Source organism: Natrix helvetica (genome assembly GCF_964273705.1).
Source record: "Natrix helvetica genome assembly, chromosome: 1".
Taxonomy (NCBI): Eukaryota; Metazoa; Chordata; class Lepidosauria; order Squamata; family Natricidae; genus Natrix; species Natrix helvetica.
The window spans coordinates 46,640,595-46,659,303 of NC_138548.1; the positions used below are offsets into that span (position 1 = coordinate 46,640,595).

Sequence of the window (18,709 nt, forward strand, 5' to 3'; positions counted from 1 at the left end):
GACTGGGGATTTTGCAGTAACCTTCCCCTGGAGTAGGATGGGAATGGAGATTTTATAGTATCCTTTTCCTGCCATGCCCATTAAGCCATGCCCACCAAGCCATGCCATGCCCACCAAGTCATGTCCACAGAACCGGTAGAAATTTTTTTGAATCCCACCACTGGTCTGAAGTCCCCATCAACTGAAGAATTGTGTATACATAAAAATACAATTTGTAGTGTATCTGTTGGTGATTAGCACTAAACAATTCCTCCATATAAACAGGACACTCTGACCATTTGTCTGGGAACAAAGCACAAACAAACAACACTGACCTTGGATCTGTGGCATGCAAAGCCACCCATCCATCAGGGCCATCCAGAACTGGACCTCTCCTTTATATCAGCATATTGATTTATTAACTCTATCTCTCTAGTGGGGGGGGGGGTAAGGAGGAATGAGAAAAATTTATACGCACAAAGAGAGATGCACCTCCAATAATCTTCTTCCCTGGTTGGTATAACCTAATAATATTTTTGAATTTTCATACTCAATTATTATTTGTATTTCATATTTCTGACTTCATGTTCATCCCCAGTTTGGGGAATCAGATAACACTTTGCATAACTGATGAAGTGGATTCCAATTCATGAAACTCTATGCCACAGTAAACACATTAATCTTATGCCTCAGGGTTATAGCTGTGTGTATTTTGTTGCACAAACTTTCTCAGTTACAGATTGGTTTTCAGCAGTGAAACTGAAATGCATCAGACACAAAAGCTTCTAAAAATGACTACTTGAGTCAATTAATTCGAGCCCACAATAGCAGCAAAAATTATATAATTATATTTGGAAAATTATGGGGTTTTGGGGGGAGGGTTCACACGAAGCATTTGGTTTAGTATGAAAATGATATCCTATCCACTGTGCTTGTTTAAATGAAAATGTCTACTCAAGCAATGCAAAAAATGAGTATCGAGGCAGAAATTCTCTTTTTTCCAATTTAATATAAGTAACTGTTACTTTTGCCTCCTGGAAGATACCAGAACATGTGTAGAAAGTTATTTTAAACCACTTCAAGATCCAGACCTACAGAAGGACATTTGACTTTTCTTCATCTTCCTATATTAGCATTTTCCCCATGATGTTGCACTGGATCAAGAATTAGCACACCTCATTCTAAACACTTATTTTTGACACATCACTCTAGGATAGAGCTGCTTATTTTCTTATTGGGGCAAATAATAAATATAAATATATCATTTATATTCCTTTTTCCAGAATCTGGTTTCATTAGTTATACAGTCCAAGGATTACTATATTTATGTGTCAAATCTCAATGCTCTCAGTAATTTTTATTTAAAAAAATAATGTAGAACTTGCTCAAAGGTTTAAAACAATGTTCTTTTATTTAGCACTCTTAAATGTCTTTGCCTTCACCCCATTTTCATTCATAAATTTAGGAATTGGCACATATAAATGCCATACTTTCTCAAACTTAGAGTGGAAAGTAAAACAAAATCTATATCAGTATGGTTGTTTATGGTCCACAAGAGAATTGAATTAGGCTGTCAACAATGGTTTTAGGTATGGCATCTTCAGGCTGAAGAGCTTTCTTTCTTTATTACTAGAAAATAAATTTATGCTAGTCAGATTTAATTCCAGGAGCCCAAAAATGAAAAAAAAATGCAATTGACTGTCTTAATTTCCTCTCCCCTATTATTGTCAAAAGATATTAGTGAATTAAACTATTGTCTTTTTCCCACTTGATTTATGCATTAAAATATTTTGGCCTCTTTTCCCTAAATGTTTTAAGTAACACAAATTGCATCTGGATTCCATCAAACTTTGTGAAGATTGCATAATCATCACAACATTGCGAAATTCTTTACTTGAGTAGCCCTTTGCAGAAATGACATTGAATTATTTATGTTCACAAGATTTTTGTGACTTTTCCAATGTGCTTATACTCCAGATTTGCTGAAAATTAAGTTGCAAGAATTGCCAGTTAGCATGGGCACATTAGGAAGGTACCAAGTTATGGAAGCCTGTTTTACAGAATAATTTATACAAAACAGAATCCCTCTTCCAGGAGAGAGAGTTTTAGAAAACGTGTGAATCGCAAATACAAGATATGAATAGACAAAATTTGAACAGATTGTGAATTTATTTCTAAATGAATTCTGTAAGCAGAAAAGAGAAAAATAATTAGGAAGATTAAAATTAGTATTTTAGGAAATTATACTATACTTTATAATGAGGAATATGATGTGGACAAATGCACAATCAAGACTGATAGAACATGGAAAGTTATTTCTTCTTGCAGGCTTATCTAAGATTACATGGTACATTGTCGTTTTCTATGAGCCTGACCCCAATCCAAGCAGTTATGAAGCATCCTTACTGTTAGATACTTGGCCTAACTACAGTGGTTTCCACCAAGGTCCTCTGTTCCAGCGGGAACAGAGGTTTAATCCTATTGGTCGAAGGGTCTGACAGCTCCCTATAAAAGGGCTGCTGTCAGACTCAACCTTCGTTGGATTGTTCTCACTGTTGTACTTAAATAAAGAGCTGTTGTTACCGTTAAACCTGTGTGTCCATTATCCAATCTAACACTTACAACAATTTTTCAGGAGCTTTAATCCCTATTAACTAATAGCAATTTTAGATAACAAGTAATAGCATTTCTATCAAAAATGAACAAACTTTTTTTTTCATATTCTTATATTTGTAGATATGGATGAATGCAGCTTCTCAGAATTTCTCTGCCAGCATGAATGTGTTAATCAGCCAGGGAGTTACTACTGCTTCTGCCCATCTGGCTACGTTCTTGTTGAGGACACTCGATGTCAGGGTAAGACTATTCCATACACTTTGTCTTTTAAATATAATTAGAGGGCAAATAAGTCAGTACTTACTCTTTTGGAAATAGTAGAAATAATAGTAATGCATAAGGGAATCAGAATTTGCAAATTTCATTACAAAAAAATAGAATTGAAAGCTATTACACAATACCACTGAAGCATAACTAAATGAGAAATGTTAATGGATTTTCTGGCTAACCATTTTCCAGAGCAGCTAAAGGTTACCTAATACTTTTCTACACATATTGTATATTGCATCATATTTTGCAATAGGGAAGGCTTTTATGGAGAAAACTGATTCTATACCAATTGCATTCTTATTTACTAGCAGAGGATTTTTTAAACATTCTGCAAGTATTTTGTTGCTGCAAAACTTTTCTTTGTGCATCCAGGGAGCACATTTCAAAAGAACTGTTGATTGACTTACTAAGCTTTTATAACACAATTTCCTTTTCAGTAGTTTCCTTACCCATTTTTGTTTGTTTGCTGAGTTTAAGCTGGGTATACATATAAGATTATTTGGTACATAGCCTTCATGTGGGTATACCATACCAGTAGTTCATAAATTTTCTACTTCGTATTTAGGAAGAGGCCAAGATCCTTAAGCTTGTTGCCTTTCTTCCTCCAAAAAGCAATGCAATTCGCGTAGCTAATGCAACACAAATAAGTAGATTTACAGACAACCAATTGTTCATACATTTATATCCAAACTGAGAAAGGATAGTATAAGACTTGTAGTGAAAACTCAGTTTCTATCAGGGATATCTGCAGGCTATGGTTAAAAGGTCAAGATGTCAGCTATCATGGCATAATCAAAGTTCTATCTGTTTTTGTTTTTTTTATGTACAGGCTTTGATCAAACCATGGTGACCATCATCTTGATCTTTTTTTTTAACCATAGCATGTGGACTCTCCTGACCTCTGATAATATTAAATGAGAGCCAGTCTTGTATAGTAATTAAAGTGTTGGGCTAGGAATGGGTAAACCCAGGTTTTAGTGTAACTTGAAAGATGTAGTGTGCTTATCAAGATTATGAGGCCAGTCACCCTCTCTCAGCCAAATCTACTTCACAGGATTTATTATTACAAGAGATGGTGTAGAAATTTGATAAATTAAATAAAAAATTAAATATTATGGAAAAACATAGGGGAAGTGCGATGCATGCTGCTTTGAGTTCCTAAATGAAAAATGAGATATAAATAACATTTTAATGAAACCAATATGTACTAAATGCTTATTTTTAATATAATTATTTGCTGCATTTCTATACTTCTTTTCATTTAAAAACTTGAAGAAATTATCAAAAGATTATGCTAAAAAGAGAGGGAAATTACAATAGAAACACCAAAACTCTGAAATGATTAAAACACCAAAAACAAATCAATAAAAAATAATAACAACAGTAATTAGGGCATGTAATAAAAAAGAAAATACAGAAACCAATAGAGGGCTTGGGTAAACAGATAAGTTCTTAAGTTATGATGAAACCCATCTAGAAAGGGAAAAGACCAACAGGTAATTGCCCTCACCTCTCCATGCTCCCTATTTACCCCTACAAACTGGAAAAATAAACAAATATATAAACGTACACATCTGCCAAAGTTATATCTGCATGATTTTTCCTAAGATCCTCAAACCATCCTCAAACCCCCATAACTTTGACCTTAAACTGTCTACTGTTGACCTCACCCCAATCCTAAATGGTAAGTAGAGGCGTGCATAAGTGCACCAGTGTGCCTAACGTCCCTGTCCTACTGTTCCCATTTATTTGTACTTGTTTCTTGTGTTCTTATTCATGTTTATTCTTATTCCTATTATCTTGTACATGAGTGGCAAACTAACTAACTAACTAAATAAAATAAGATATCCAAGATAGGCAGAGCTAGTTAACTTACCTGCAAAGAATATTATTAATTGCTCACAACCTATTCCAGCTCCCTCCCTCAAAATATTGATGGAGAAGATCCTTAGCAATGTGTGGAACAGCAATATTGGCTTGCTGTTTGCAGATGCAAAGGAGGCAGAGAAGAAAGCATTTTAATCACTCATTGAATAATTACGGCAGCCCCCAACACGAATCGTAAAGTCCCCTAGGATAATTGTTTTGGCTTTTCCAAAGTACATCTGAGATCGACACAGACAATAAAATTTAGGTGAGAAAAACCATCACAAAGCCTATCCTTACTTACCGTAGTACTATATTATGAACTCACATTCATAATATGCAATAATATGGAATGAATCCGAGTGAGCTCACCTCACAAAGATCAACCAGCCATTAGAGGTTAACTACTGCAAGTCTCCATAAACTCAACTGGTTATATTGACAGACTGGTTGAAAGAGGCCCCAAACATAAGAGGAGGCATAATGAATTATACCATTTACTCATTAGTGATCAAATTACAAAAGCAGGGATCCTTTATTGATGCTTGATAGTCTTCTCTCCTAAATTCTTCTCTTTATAATAAAATCATGTTCAAGTGATGCCTTCAAAACTTTTCAAATATCTTCCTAGAAACTGTGACAAAAAGCCCATACAATTAAAAACTTAGTACAGTTTGTAGAGATTTCAAAGTGGTTTGTGTTATGCTTATTATTTCTACATATAAGATTGGCCTTGTCAGTTTCTACAGTACATGTAATAATTATGACTATATCCATCCCATTTGGTGCATTCCAACATATAATAATCAGCCAAAAGTTAATTCCTTTTGTCAAAAATATACTAGCTTACAAACTGGAAAATATATTTCAAGACTGTGCAGTAGATGAGATTACCCAGATATTTCACAAATTATGCTATAGTTTTCCCCAAGAGCAATCAAGGTCCACTTGGGTTTCTTAAGATTTCATTTCATTAAACCTCTTTAAAGTTTCATTCTTCCAGTGACATATTTCTGTGTTATCCTGCACAGATGAACATTGTGAAATAGGATGATCCTAGATCTACTTTGGCTATAAAAGCCACTAAACATATTTCAGGGACACGGTGGCTCAGTGGCTAAGATGCTAAGCTTGTCAATCAGAATGTTTGCAGTTCAGCAGTTCGAATCCCTAGCGCCGCTCCCATTACTTGTTCTAGCTTTTGCCAACCTAGCAATTCAAAAGCATGTAAAAAATGCAAGTAGAAAAATAGGGACCACTTTGGTGGGAAGGTAACAGTGTTCCGTGCACCTTGGGTGTTTATTCATGCCAGCCACATGATCACGGAAACATCTTCGGACAGCGCTGGCTCTTCGGCTTAGAAACAGAGACGAGCACCGCCCCTAGAGCCGGAAATGACTGGCACATATGTGCGGGGGAACTTTTACCTTTAAAGATATTTCAATTATTAGTTCCCAATGCCTGCCAATGGCAATTAGCAAGAAAAAAAAGGATTTTTGTTTTAGTTTGTTAAAGACAAGAGTGATGATTTTGTTTTAAATGTACTACTCTGAAAAATTATCAGAAGTGAAAGAAGTTATGTGGGGTTTTTTTGTAACCAATGTTAAGGAACCTCGTTAGAAATCTCAAAATCAAAAGTAAAAGTGTGTTCATTCAGTGCCTTTTGTACTGGAGATCCAAATCCAATGGCACATGACCTACAGATCACAGATGAGCAACAGGTGGTAGATAAAAAATAAAGGTCTATATTATCTCTTTATCCCTCTGATTACTCATTATTTAAGAGATTGTTTTATTTATTTATTTAGCGTGTGGCACACAATGTCAGGGAAGTCTACATATACTAGATGCAATGCAGTCCTGACAGCCTAGATTGCTAATTCATTCCATTCGGCGCTTGCACACCTATCCTTGGTGCACTGTGGAGACAAACTATCTTTGCATCAATTAGCTAGCAGTGTTCAGGTTGTTGGCTCTTCCAGGCTCCTCTGCCCATCTCACCTTGCCTCGTCTTGCAATGCCTTGCATCTGGCCAGGTCCAGCTTCCACTTTCTACACAAACAAATGCAGTTAAGTGCTGATCTTCTGCCTTACTTCCTAACAAACTCAGAGAAAGCATTTTTTTTATTCTTCTTCCTATCCTCTGCTATTATAAAATCTGCTGTACTGATCATTGTTCAGTTATTGTTCTCACACATCAGAAAGCTTCATTCTTCAATATTATGCATAATGGAAACATGTTTTATTTTTCCCCATATCACATCTCACCAGCCCTTTGAAGATCTCTAGAGTGTCACACTATAGTGTGTAATTTCATTTTAGTCTCGCAATAGTCACATCAGATGGATGAAGTTGTGGGTGCATAAGCTCCCTAAGGATGCCCAGTAAGCTTCGTAGTGATGAGATTCAAGTCCAAATTTTCATGATCCATTTCCAACATTCCTATCTGTTACTCTCCACAGCTGTGTTAGATTTATATCAGATGATATTGCTAACTGAAAGCAGGAATTAAAATCCAATACGTCCAAGACCACCAAACATTGAGTAATGATTTGGAAAAGACTCCATTAAACATACTAAATGTCATATTATGGAAGGGGACTATCTGATAGGACTGTTGCAAATTATGCAGTCATAAACCTTAGTCACATAAAACTTATTCAAGAGACGTTGCTAGACCAAGCCATAAATCAGTGGCGTTCCATAGTTTGCCATGGAATTGGTTTCCAGGAAAAGGGTTAATCCAGGTAGAATGAGTGGAATGAAGTAGGGAAATACCTATTTCAAGACTCTGTTTTATTCCATAGAAATAGATTAATGTTTTCACCAGGAATCTTACAGCTTTTCTACAGCAATTCATAATCTTGCTCAGTGCAAAGAATAAGCAAAGTGTAATAAATCACTGTGATCTGAATGTTGTATTACAGTTGATTTATTTCCAATACTGAATTTGTGCAGTCTTTAAAAGGGATTAAAGGGAGATTGCCAAGTAAGACACTGCAGGGTATGAACTGGCAGCCCAAATCACCAGGCTGCTATTCAAAGCCAGGAAGGCAGGGCCAGAATATACAGACCCAGAAGTGGGAGACCCCAGACTTTCATCCTATGGGCTCAACTAGAGGTGGTATTCAGCAGGTTCTGATCAGTTCTGGAGAACCGGTTGCGGAGATTTTGAGTAGTTCTGGTAAACACCATCTCTGACTAGCCCTGCCTCCATCTATTCTCTGTCTCCTGAGTCCCATCTGATCAGGAGGGAATGGGGATTTTGCAGTAACCTTTCCCTGGAGTGGGGAGGGAATGAAGATTTTACAGTATCCTTCCCCTGCCACGCCCACCAAGTCACACCCACCAAGTCTCGCCACGGCCACAGAACCAATAGTAAAAAATTTTGAATCCCACCACTTTTTGAATCCCACCACCCTACAACTTTTAAAAAACTTTTGTTTATATTATGAATGAACAATATGCATTAACACATTTATTACAATACCATGTTTTCTGTTTTTTCCCCTTCATTTTAGATGTTAATGAATGTGAAGTTGGGAATCACACTTGTAACGTGCAGCAAACTTGTTTTAATGTCCAAGGAGGATTCAAATGCCTAGATCCAGTAAGATGCGAGGATCCTTATATCCGGATCAATGAAAAGTGAGCAATATATTAATAGAAAAAATTAGGGAAATCATGTTCTCCAGGAAGCACATTTTACAGCATAATGTGGTTACTTTTCAAATTGCACTTCCTATTTTTGGTTGCTAACCCTGTTCAATCTTGATTTTAGAATGTTTTCTTTTATTATTTTTGAGAGAAGAACTTAATATGAAATTGGCCAATGACTGAAAATATTTATTTGCTAAAGATACCAAGGCTTGTATTGTTCAGTGCACAGTCATTTTCAAATCCAGTTTCTTGCTGTTTAACATGTAAAATAGCAAATAGCTAAAAAAGCAGTTTTTATGATATGCACATCTTTCTAAACTAGCATTTTCAAATATACAAAATACTTATCAGCATGGTTTGTAATTTTCCATAGTTTCATTCTAAGCTCATTCCTTCAAGTTTTCTCCTCTCAGAATGGAAATGTTCAATGATAAAAATTTATAAAATAGTTCTTTATTGGGTCACCAGATGGCAGAATATTCACCTATTTACAAGTGAAATAGAAGAAGTGCCTAGGAAACAAGGAGCATTTACCATAATCATGTTCTCCTGTAATATATAAAATTGTCTATAAAATTCAGTTTTTAATTGGAGATATTTTGTAATAATTTTATTAATATATTGCTTATCACCCACCTCTGTTAAAGGCCCAACAAGTCATCTCTTATCTCTTTTCAATGTTAAAAGTGCAGTGTCATATACATAATTAAACACCTAGAGAAACGAAAGAAATGGAAAATAACATTTTAAAAATGTTTCTTCATGCAATGATTTATGCCTGAATTTAGATTTATGAATTCAAACTCTAAATATTTTGACAATAATGTATGCTCAAATAATTTGTGCATACCAAATTAAATAAGTGATGGAATAAACCTGATAAACTTTTTTACTTTCATTTTTTTCTATCATATATATTACATTATAACAAGGATTGTCATCTTATTTTTGAAATGAAAACTATCCTTTTATGTTCTGCAATATTTTACTCTTTATATTATTCTTTATATTTTCACATCATCCACTGACCAAGCCTTTGAGAGGTGTGGTAGCTTAGTAGCTTATTGACACTTTGCTTCAGTGGTTCAAGTACTAACACTTTGTGGCGGGGTGAACTTCCATCACTTGCCTCAACTTCTGTCCACCTACCATTTTGAAAGCATGTTATATGTGAGTAAATAAATAGTAGATAAATAGATACCACTTTGGTGGAGAGATGAGTTGGAACTTTGTGCAGACAGTCAGATTCCTGCTGGATCTGAATCTTCCCAGTTGTGACGCCGTTTGCAAGGCCGCTCCAGGGAAGGAAAGGAGCCTTGGGTGATGCTCAGAAGCGGCTTGTCTTACTTTCTGATATGAAGCCAGCTCGACTTCTTGTGGTGCACCATGGGAAGTGCACAAGCACAAGCATGTGCCACAACATGTGCCACAAGCGCACAAGCACAAACATGTGCCACAACAGAGCTGGTAAATTGGTAGCCAAACTACTATTCTGCAATAGCATTGTGATTTCCTGGATAATGTAACATAATACTCTAATAACAATAACCAACAACAACAACAAATGTTTGGGCCATTTGCAAAATGTGTAGATCAATAAAATACAAAATAAAATATTAAAACATCCAAACATATACATTAAGATTTAACTATCTCAGCATAAAAATAGCACTCATGTGTTTGCTGTTCAGCAACAAAGAAAGTAGCATTCTTATTTGCTTATATTAATTTGATCATAACAGCAAAAACAATAACAGTATGAAATTATGGCTCACATAACAGTTCACCATAATGCACCATAATACATTTGTTAAGCTTTATTAAAACCATATTAAACCACCTGTTTAATCTAGCCGGCTTGGCCTAATTCCAGCTCTCCCACCCCAGCCTGTATTTTTAAATTTTGGTCTTAGGCTTAGTTTTTAATTTTTATAAATTTGTACAGGGGTTTAAAGTTTAATTCATTTTTAAATATATATATGATTATTTCTAAGGTTTTTAAATTCGGTACCTGTACACCGCCCCGAGTCCCTTCGGGGAGAGGGGGCGGTCTAGAAATCAAATAAAATAATAAATAAATAATATTAAAAATATACCACATCCTTGTAAATCAGTAAGTTGACAGATGGACAAAAATGTCAAGTGCCACCTAGACATTTGGCTAACTATGCAACCATAGTCAATAATAATAGTATTCTTCTTTTTGTTCTATCAGTCATTGTATATGTCCAACTGAAAACCCTAGCTGTAGAGACCAGCCTTTCACCATCTTGTACAGAGACATGGATGTATCAGGACGTACTGTGCCCGCTGATGTATTTCAGATGCAAGCAACCTCTCGCTACCCTGGTGCTTATTACATCTTTCAGATTAAATCAGGAAATGAAGGCAGAGAATTCTATATGCGGGTGAGTGAGATTGACGAATAGACCCTTTCATCATCTTCTTTTCAAAATAATCTGTATTATTTTAAGGTTACTGTTTAAACAGTAAAATAACAAAAATATTCATATTATAAAGAACACTAGATGAGTGCCATTTCCTGAGATAAAGAAAAAGACAGTTTCAGACATTCACAGGCAGAGTTGTCTTTACTCAGCAAGTACTGGAGATAACATGTACGTTACTTCCGCAACAACCTGTTTGGGACTTTTTCAGGGAGCCATATGCTAACTGGGAAAATGGTGTTAATTAGATAGTTTCCACCTTATTCATTTTATTTTTGAGCACTATAGAATAGTCAGTGAGGCAGAAGCGAGAGTCTTAATTTACTTCAGAACTTGACACAGTGAATTAAAGTCTTTTCCCCCAGCAGACTATGAAGGGCTAGATGGGGATGCATTTTAAGTGGCCTTTGAGAAAACAATTTCCACCCTCTCAAACTCTTCCATCAGTGGAAAGAAGGAAAGAAGCCAGGGGAACAATTCAGACACCTATTTCTTTGAAACTAAGTTTATACACTCCCTGGAAACCAAGACTGGCTCTAATATTTCATTTTGTGTTTGCAGCTACTGGGAACCAAATCAGGTGAAAAATCAGTTGTTTAAATAATCAGTTATTAAATAAATATGATCCTCCCGCACTATGTTTTTTGACCTCTGCCTCTTTTCTTTTGAGCTATTTCCCCAATCTGTTCCTTCCCCACAAGGCAGGGAAATATCCATCTTATTTACTACTCCAACTCTTGCAGAACATTAGTAGCAGTCAGCAAATAAAGTCAATCAAAAAAAAAAAAGGAACCAGAAAAAGCAGTAGTCAATGTGAGTCACAGTTCTTTGCATTCACACATTTATCCAACACTAGATCCATAGAAGTGAAATGGCAACTTGGTTTCAGTGCAAACTGCTGGTGCAGGATTCAGTTCAGACGCAATCCTCTCTCCCCCAACCAATACATTCTAGCTCAGTACCAACACCACACTCTGGTTTGGCACAGATCTACTATAAGTGTTCTTCACAGTGATTATGGTCACAGCCTTCAGACACCAACAAAAACAAATCTTCCATAACAGAGCCATGATTTGTTACATATATTTAAGAAGACAGCTTTTGGCCACATGCTATGCTTGAAGTGCTTCAACATTTTTCCTTGGCTTTCTCCATGCAGCAAACTGGACCTATCAGTGCCACTCTTGTGATGACCCGTCCTCTGAAGGGGCCACGTGATATGGTGTTGGACCTGGAGATGGTTACGGTTAACACTGTCGTCAGTTTCAGAGGAAGTTCTGTCATTCGACTGAGGATTTATGTATCACAATATCCCTTCTAAACCTAGACTGGCATTGCTTTTTTTAAAACTACCACAGCAGCAGCTGAAAATGGACCCTTTTCTGCCTAAACTTTTTTTTTCTCAGGAGTTAATTCTTCCAACAATCCAACCTGATATTAGTATTAAAACATGTTACAATGGTTCATATTACAATAACTGGATACCTCTTGTGGTTTAAAGACACCTGAGCTTTGAATTATCAGTGGATTCCATAGAGTTATTTTATTTTATTTTGCTCATGAGTGTTTAGATACTTTGGTCTTCCTTTCTAAACTTTTTCTAAAGTGTGATTAAAAGCTTTAAAAACTGTGAAATTTTCACTGTAATGGCAATGCTGTTTAGCCAAGACACTAGAGAAACTGGGAAAAGTTAGCTTCTACTGTTCTGTTTTCTAAAAATGCAAGAAAAACAAGTAAAAATGCTTGTGGGACCAGGAAAGCATCAGCTACTCTCTCTCTCAAAGAAAATTGAATACTCTTACATTCCGAAGCTTGGATCTGATTCAGGGGGAATAATTCCTTATTGGCTTTGCTATATATTTTCCCCCTTTCTTACTTCCAAGCCAGGGAATTGACTGCCTGGAGATCTTAACTAGGATCTAAACCAACCACAGCTATTACGCCTGCTAAGAGAACTTTGTGCTTGTACTTCTTGAATATACCCACTTACCCTCTAGGCAGCCTGTTCTTAAAATAGAGATAATTTTCAAAAACAGCTTTTTGAAACAACATAGATGGCATGTCAAGCTTAATTGTCAACTTTAACAGATTTTTTAAAAAAATCATTTCAGGCACACATAAAATAATTCTTTGGCTATTGGCCATTATGGGTAGTATGCATGTAACTTAATGACATACTTTAAAATATTTACTCAAAAGGAGGCCATTATCTTTTCATTATCTATTCCAGGCTCATTTCCTTAATAGTCTCCAAGCAGCCCAGTGCTGTGTAATGATAGCTCAATATGAAATCAGCAGAAAAAAAAAACACATTTACAGGTCATTTTAGCAACTCTAACATAATTTTATTATGCTTATTTTATATTACTCTTCTTTTTTTCTGCATAGGAAAAGACTTGCATCTGTAATTCAAGAAAAAAGATACCCAGGCTAGTAATAAGGATGGCTTAATAAGAGAGTATATAAGTTCCTAGCTTAGTCCCCAGTCTTTCTAGTTAAAGACCTCAGGAAGTAGAATGGCAAAACCTGATGTAATGCCCCAAGTAACAGCCACAGCCATTAAATTGACTAGTGGTTTGACCTTGAAAAAGGTCGCTTTTTCTGCATATTAAAAAACTAGATGTGCTGTATTCAGTGACCTATGTTCTATATACAGCTAGTCCTTGATTAATGGCCACTCATTCAGTAACAGTTTTAAGTTATGACAGTTTTGAATGGGGCAACTTACAGATGGTCCTTAAAGTTGCACCTGTCGTGGCATCTCTGGGAGGGGGGGGTGTCACATGATCCCAATTTGGGTGCTTGGCCTGGGAATGCAGTGGTTAGAATACAGTATTGCAGGCTAACTCTGCCCACAGTCTGGAGTTTGAGGTTGACTCAGCCTTCCATCCTTCACTAAAATAAGGAGCCAGATTGTTGGGGGAAATATGCTGACTCTATAAACCACGTAGAGAGGGCTGTAAAGCACTGTGAAGCAGTATATAAGTCTTAAGTGCTATAGCTTGGCAACTAGCTTGCAATTATGGCACTACATGCAATCACATGACTGCATGACACGTCCTGCAGTCGTGATTGCCATTTGCAACCATATTATGGTTTCTCGCAAGCAAAGTCAATGGGGAAACCAGCAGGTCGCAAATGGTGACCATGTGACATCATAACAAACACAGGATTTGCCTAATGACTTCACATGGAAATGCCAGGCGACCCACTTTATAACCGTGTTGGTTAGTGATGGACTTCCTCATCTCAATTACTGCTGTTACCCGATGTCTACCTGCAGACATTATATTAAAACATATAGGTAGTCCTGGATTTAAGACCACAATTGGCCCAGAATATTCATTCTAAATTGGTGCAATTATAAAGTAGTCATCTAATGACTGGGCCCAATTTTATGATCATTTTTTATCACGGTCATTAAGTGAGTCACTGGTTATTAATCATGTGGTCAATAATGTCTCTGGAGATTCTCAGTCAACCAGGTCATGCTTGTCCAAAAGAATCTTTTCAAAAAGCAACTGGACTTTCTTGGTTCTTTCCTTGAAAACATTTCGCTTCTCATCCAACAAGCTTCTTAGGTTCTGACTGAACGGTGGGGAATGGAAGGATTTATATTCTTATATTTATATTCTTTCCACCATTAGCCTTTTGAAAAATATCTTTTGGACTATGTGGCCAATAAATGAAGCCAAGTCATCCAGTTGGCTCTGTTCCTAAGGTGTGGCTAGATTTCACTGTTCAGAGCTTTACCAGTAAACCAAACTAGCTCTTTTACAGCTCTTTTATATATAGGAATAGTTTATCTCTTAGGTATTCCAATACATGAATTACTTCATACTTTACTATATTATGAACTTTTTAAAGATTGCCACTATGGATAAGATCACAAGATTAAGGAACACTAACTAGCTATGCTAGCTCTGATTTCTCAATGCATATTCAAAATAATATCTGTGGTCCAAATTTCAACAGCAGCTCAGTGAGAGTTAGATTTTTTTAAAAGCTGATTGCACCTGTCCTGGGATTTGGGATCATAGTTGTGATTGCATTTGCACACATATTTAGGGAACATTTATTTATAGGAGTAAAAATCAAAACAAATCATAGTAGCAATTCTGTCATGTATTTTTAACAGTTGCTTTTCTGCACGTATGCTTTGTAATACTTTCAATAGCTCAAACAACACTGATTTTTAAAAAATTAAACACCTGTATTTTTATTTTTAATTGTTTTAATTTTTCACTGGTTTCACCAGGTTTTCTGGAAGAAAAAAGTATTGTTCAGAACCAAATTGTGAACATACAAGTTCACTAAGGGACTATATTTTTCTGAATGTTCTGATCACATAAGAGGCTCTATTCCTAGTATAGCTGTGCTTAATTTATAAGTTGTTTAAACTTTTATTCAAGGTAAAAAAAGATGTGCAGATTTTTTAAAAAGGGAAATTATATTTGGCAACATATCAAAGTTTGGGCTCTAAAACAGCAGCAAACCTTGGATGACTTCTTCCAAATAATTATAATTACTTCAGACTATGTGAAGATCATGAATAGCTTCCTTGCCAGTTCAAGGAAAGGCTTGAGAACATTTTTTTTCTCTTATCAAAGTTCCAAAAACTTATTCCAAAGTTTTAATGTTGCTCATGCATATAATGCTGAACTATCTTTTTGCTTATGTCTGAAACAGGTATTTTACATACGTGTGTGAAAAATTATGTAATAGTTATTTGATTGTCCATTTTCTGGAGGGGTATTTTTGTACTATTGGTTAATAACAATCAAATGACCATCTACTAGGGCTTTACTGAAATGATTTTATTTCCTGCTCCAGCTCACCCACAAAAGGGAAAAAAAAAACTATCTCCAGTGCATTATATGATGAAGCAATGCAACTGTGTCAGTGTTGCTTCGATGCAAAGGGTCAGAAATACTTTTTCTTTGCTGTATAAAAAGCCAATATTAATGGCAAAATACTTCTATGAAAAATCTGCTGAGGAAATTATTAACCGGAGAAAACCCTGCTGAAATATATGGAAATTATTAAGTAAATAAACTATGCCTGAAGACATGCTTTTGCTTCTGGGTGGTTCTCACACATTGCTGTAGGTTTCCAGCAGAATTTATCAGTAGATTGTGCTGCTTGATTACTATAGTAGAGTTAAAAGGTAAATTCTTCATTCTTTCTTACCAAATGTTTTTTTTTTCATCTTATTATTACAGAAAAACAGAGTTGGGTAATTGAATATTAATTGATTCTTTTATTTTGGAAAAAAAATAGTATTAGCCAGCCATAAATTGTTACTTTTCCATGTGTTGCTGAGGTTAAATACATTACACACACCAGCAAACTGAGTCAGGCACTCAGATAATCCCCTGATGTGGGTTGAGTTGAGAGTGACTGGCCCAAAACCACTCAGTTGAATCACAAAGAGACAGGGACATGTTGGTTTTGTCTTTAAGTACGAATGATTAATTATATGTTTGCCATAATAAAGGCAGAAATAAATAAATAAATAAATAAATAAATAAATAGTACAGTTTCCCTGAAAATAAGACCTCCCGGATAATAAGTCCAATCGGACTTTTGAGCGCATGCAGTAAAATAATCCCTCCCCCTAAAATAAGCCCTCCCCCAAAATATTGCGACACAGCAGCAGCCATGAGGTGTCTATGGTCACCGCCTCCCGTACCTCAAAAATAATAAGGCCAAGCGCTTATTTCAGGGAAATACGGTATTATAATCAGACAGTTAAACCAGTATTTTCCTTCATCCATTCTTCTGTTTCAGCCATAAAGGAATAGGAATCCAGGAGTGATTTATTGCTATCTGTACTAGTATTGCAAATTTAATCCTTTTCCTCCCAAGTCACCATTATGACTCTACAACAGACAGCTATTTCCAACTCTCCTTTCTATCACCTGTAGAGTTAAGTGAAAACATTAATTGCATTTGGTTGGCAGTATCTCAGACTGACAGACCATTATCCTCAATCGTCTTCCAGAAGGTGGACCTTTGGTGCAGATTATCATTTCCTTTCTCTACTACTTTGCGGTATTCAGGCAACTCTGCTACTCTTCAGCCCAAGTAGAGTAGGAACAAACAAGCCTTCAAGCAACTCCAAAGCCTAGTCCAGCATGATTCTCAGTCATCTTTTGTTCTTCCTCATTGTCCTTTTGCTAACCAGTTTAGTCACATTTATTATCTTGCCTGCCTTTTATGACAACTGCTGTCATAATACTCTTATCTCATTAGTTTATTAGACTATCATCATAAAGTGTAGGTCTGATGAAAGAATGGCAGATAGTTCAGCTGCAGTCACCACATATTGAATGCATGCAGTCAATCCAACATAGCAGATAATGACATAGTTTTCTGGTCTGGCCATATATTCTTCATAAGAAAAGGGAATATATTTATTAGTGTTAAATGTTCCTAAGTGCCAAATGGATAGTAGAATTAACTGAGTGATTAAGACCAGATAAAGTATTCCAAATATGTACAGACAAAAGCGATGTTATGCTTAATGAATTATGACAATTCTAGAAGTCTAGTTGAATATATTATTACTGTAGCATAGATTAGCTTGCTTGAGCTTCAAATGTACGTTTCCTTTTCTGAAGTTGTGTATACAATTAACACTATAATTTGTCTTTTATTTATGAATTGAAAAAATGTATACCAGCTTCTACATTCCATGCAGGCCTTCTTCCAGACTCTAGGGCCCTCTTCCCTATTTCCTCATTCTTGTTCACTTATTGCTGCTGCCTTATTTATGGTTTGTTGCAATCATCCAGATGTTTAGTCTGAATTTGGCATTTTTGTATGCCTATCAGATCCTTCCCAAGGATAAGAGATAAGCAGTTGTTGTTTGAAGATGTTAAATGACAACCATAGATTGATATCTTGATGTATTAATTTAGTCACAATCAACCTGAATTAATACTGTTTATCTGGGAGTAAGCCAATGGTAGGTTTACTACTGCTTCGCTTGTGCGCGTGCAACACTTCTGTGCATGCGCAGAAGCATCCGGGCAGGTGGGTGGAGCCTCCCGCTGCTGCCACTACTAGTTCTGCCGAACCGGGCAGAACCACCTCTGGAGTAAAATACAATACAATAGTAGAGTTGGAAGGGACCTTGGAGGTCTTCTAGTCCAACCCCCTGCCTAGGCAGGAAACCCTATACCATTCCAGACAAATGGCTATCCAACATCTTCTTAAAGACTTCCAGTGTTGGGGCATTCACAACTTCTGGAGGCAAGCTGTTCCACTGATTAATTGTTCTAACTGTCAGGAAATTTCTCCTCAGTTCTAAGTTGCTTCTCTCCTTGATTAGTTTCCACCCATTGCTTCTTGTTCTACCCTCTGGTGCCTTGGAGAATAGTTTGACTCCCTCTTCTTTGTGGCAACCCCTGAGATATTGGAACAATGCTATCATGTCTCACCTAGTCCTTCTTTCTCTTAAGCTAAACATACCCAGTTCCTGCAACCGTTCTTCATATGTTTTAGTCTCCAGTCCCCTAATCATCTTTGTTGCTCTTCTCTGCACTCTTTCTAGAGTCTCCACATCTTTTTTACATCGTGGCGACCAGAACTGAATGCAGTATTCCAAGTGTGGCCTTACCAAGGCATTATAAAGTGGTATTAACACTTTACGTGATCTTGATTCTATCCCTCTGTTGATGCAGCCTAGGACTGTGTTGGCTTTTTGGGCAGCTGCTGCACACTGCTGGCTCATATTTAAATGGTTGTCCACTAGGACTCCAAGATCCCTTTCACAGTTACTACTACTGAGCAAGGGACCACCTATACTGTACCTGTGCATTCCATTTTTGTTGCCTAAATGTAGAACCTTACTCTTTTCACCATTG

At 36.4% G+C, this 18,709-nt stretch overlaps 1 protein-coding gene across 1 annotated transcript in view; it reads left to right on the plus strand.

The window, feature by feature from the left end:
- Positions 1-15,908, plus strand: part of FBLN5 (fibulin 5) — a 66,980-nt gene extending 51,072 nt beyond the window's left edge. The window contains exons 8-11 of the mRNA XM_081951216.1: positions 2,716-2,835; positions 8,253-8,379; positions 10,607-10,799; positions 11,998-15,908. Coding sequence (XP_081807342.1) covers positions 2,716-2,835; positions 8,253-8,379; positions 10,607-10,799; positions 11,998-12,159 — 602 coding nt within the window. The 3' untranslated portion in view covers positions 12,160-15,908. The remainder of the gene's footprint in view (positions 1-2,715; positions 2,836-8,252; positions 8,380-10,606; positions 10,800-11,997) is intronic.
- Positions 15,909-18,709: the final 2,801 nt, after the last annotated feature.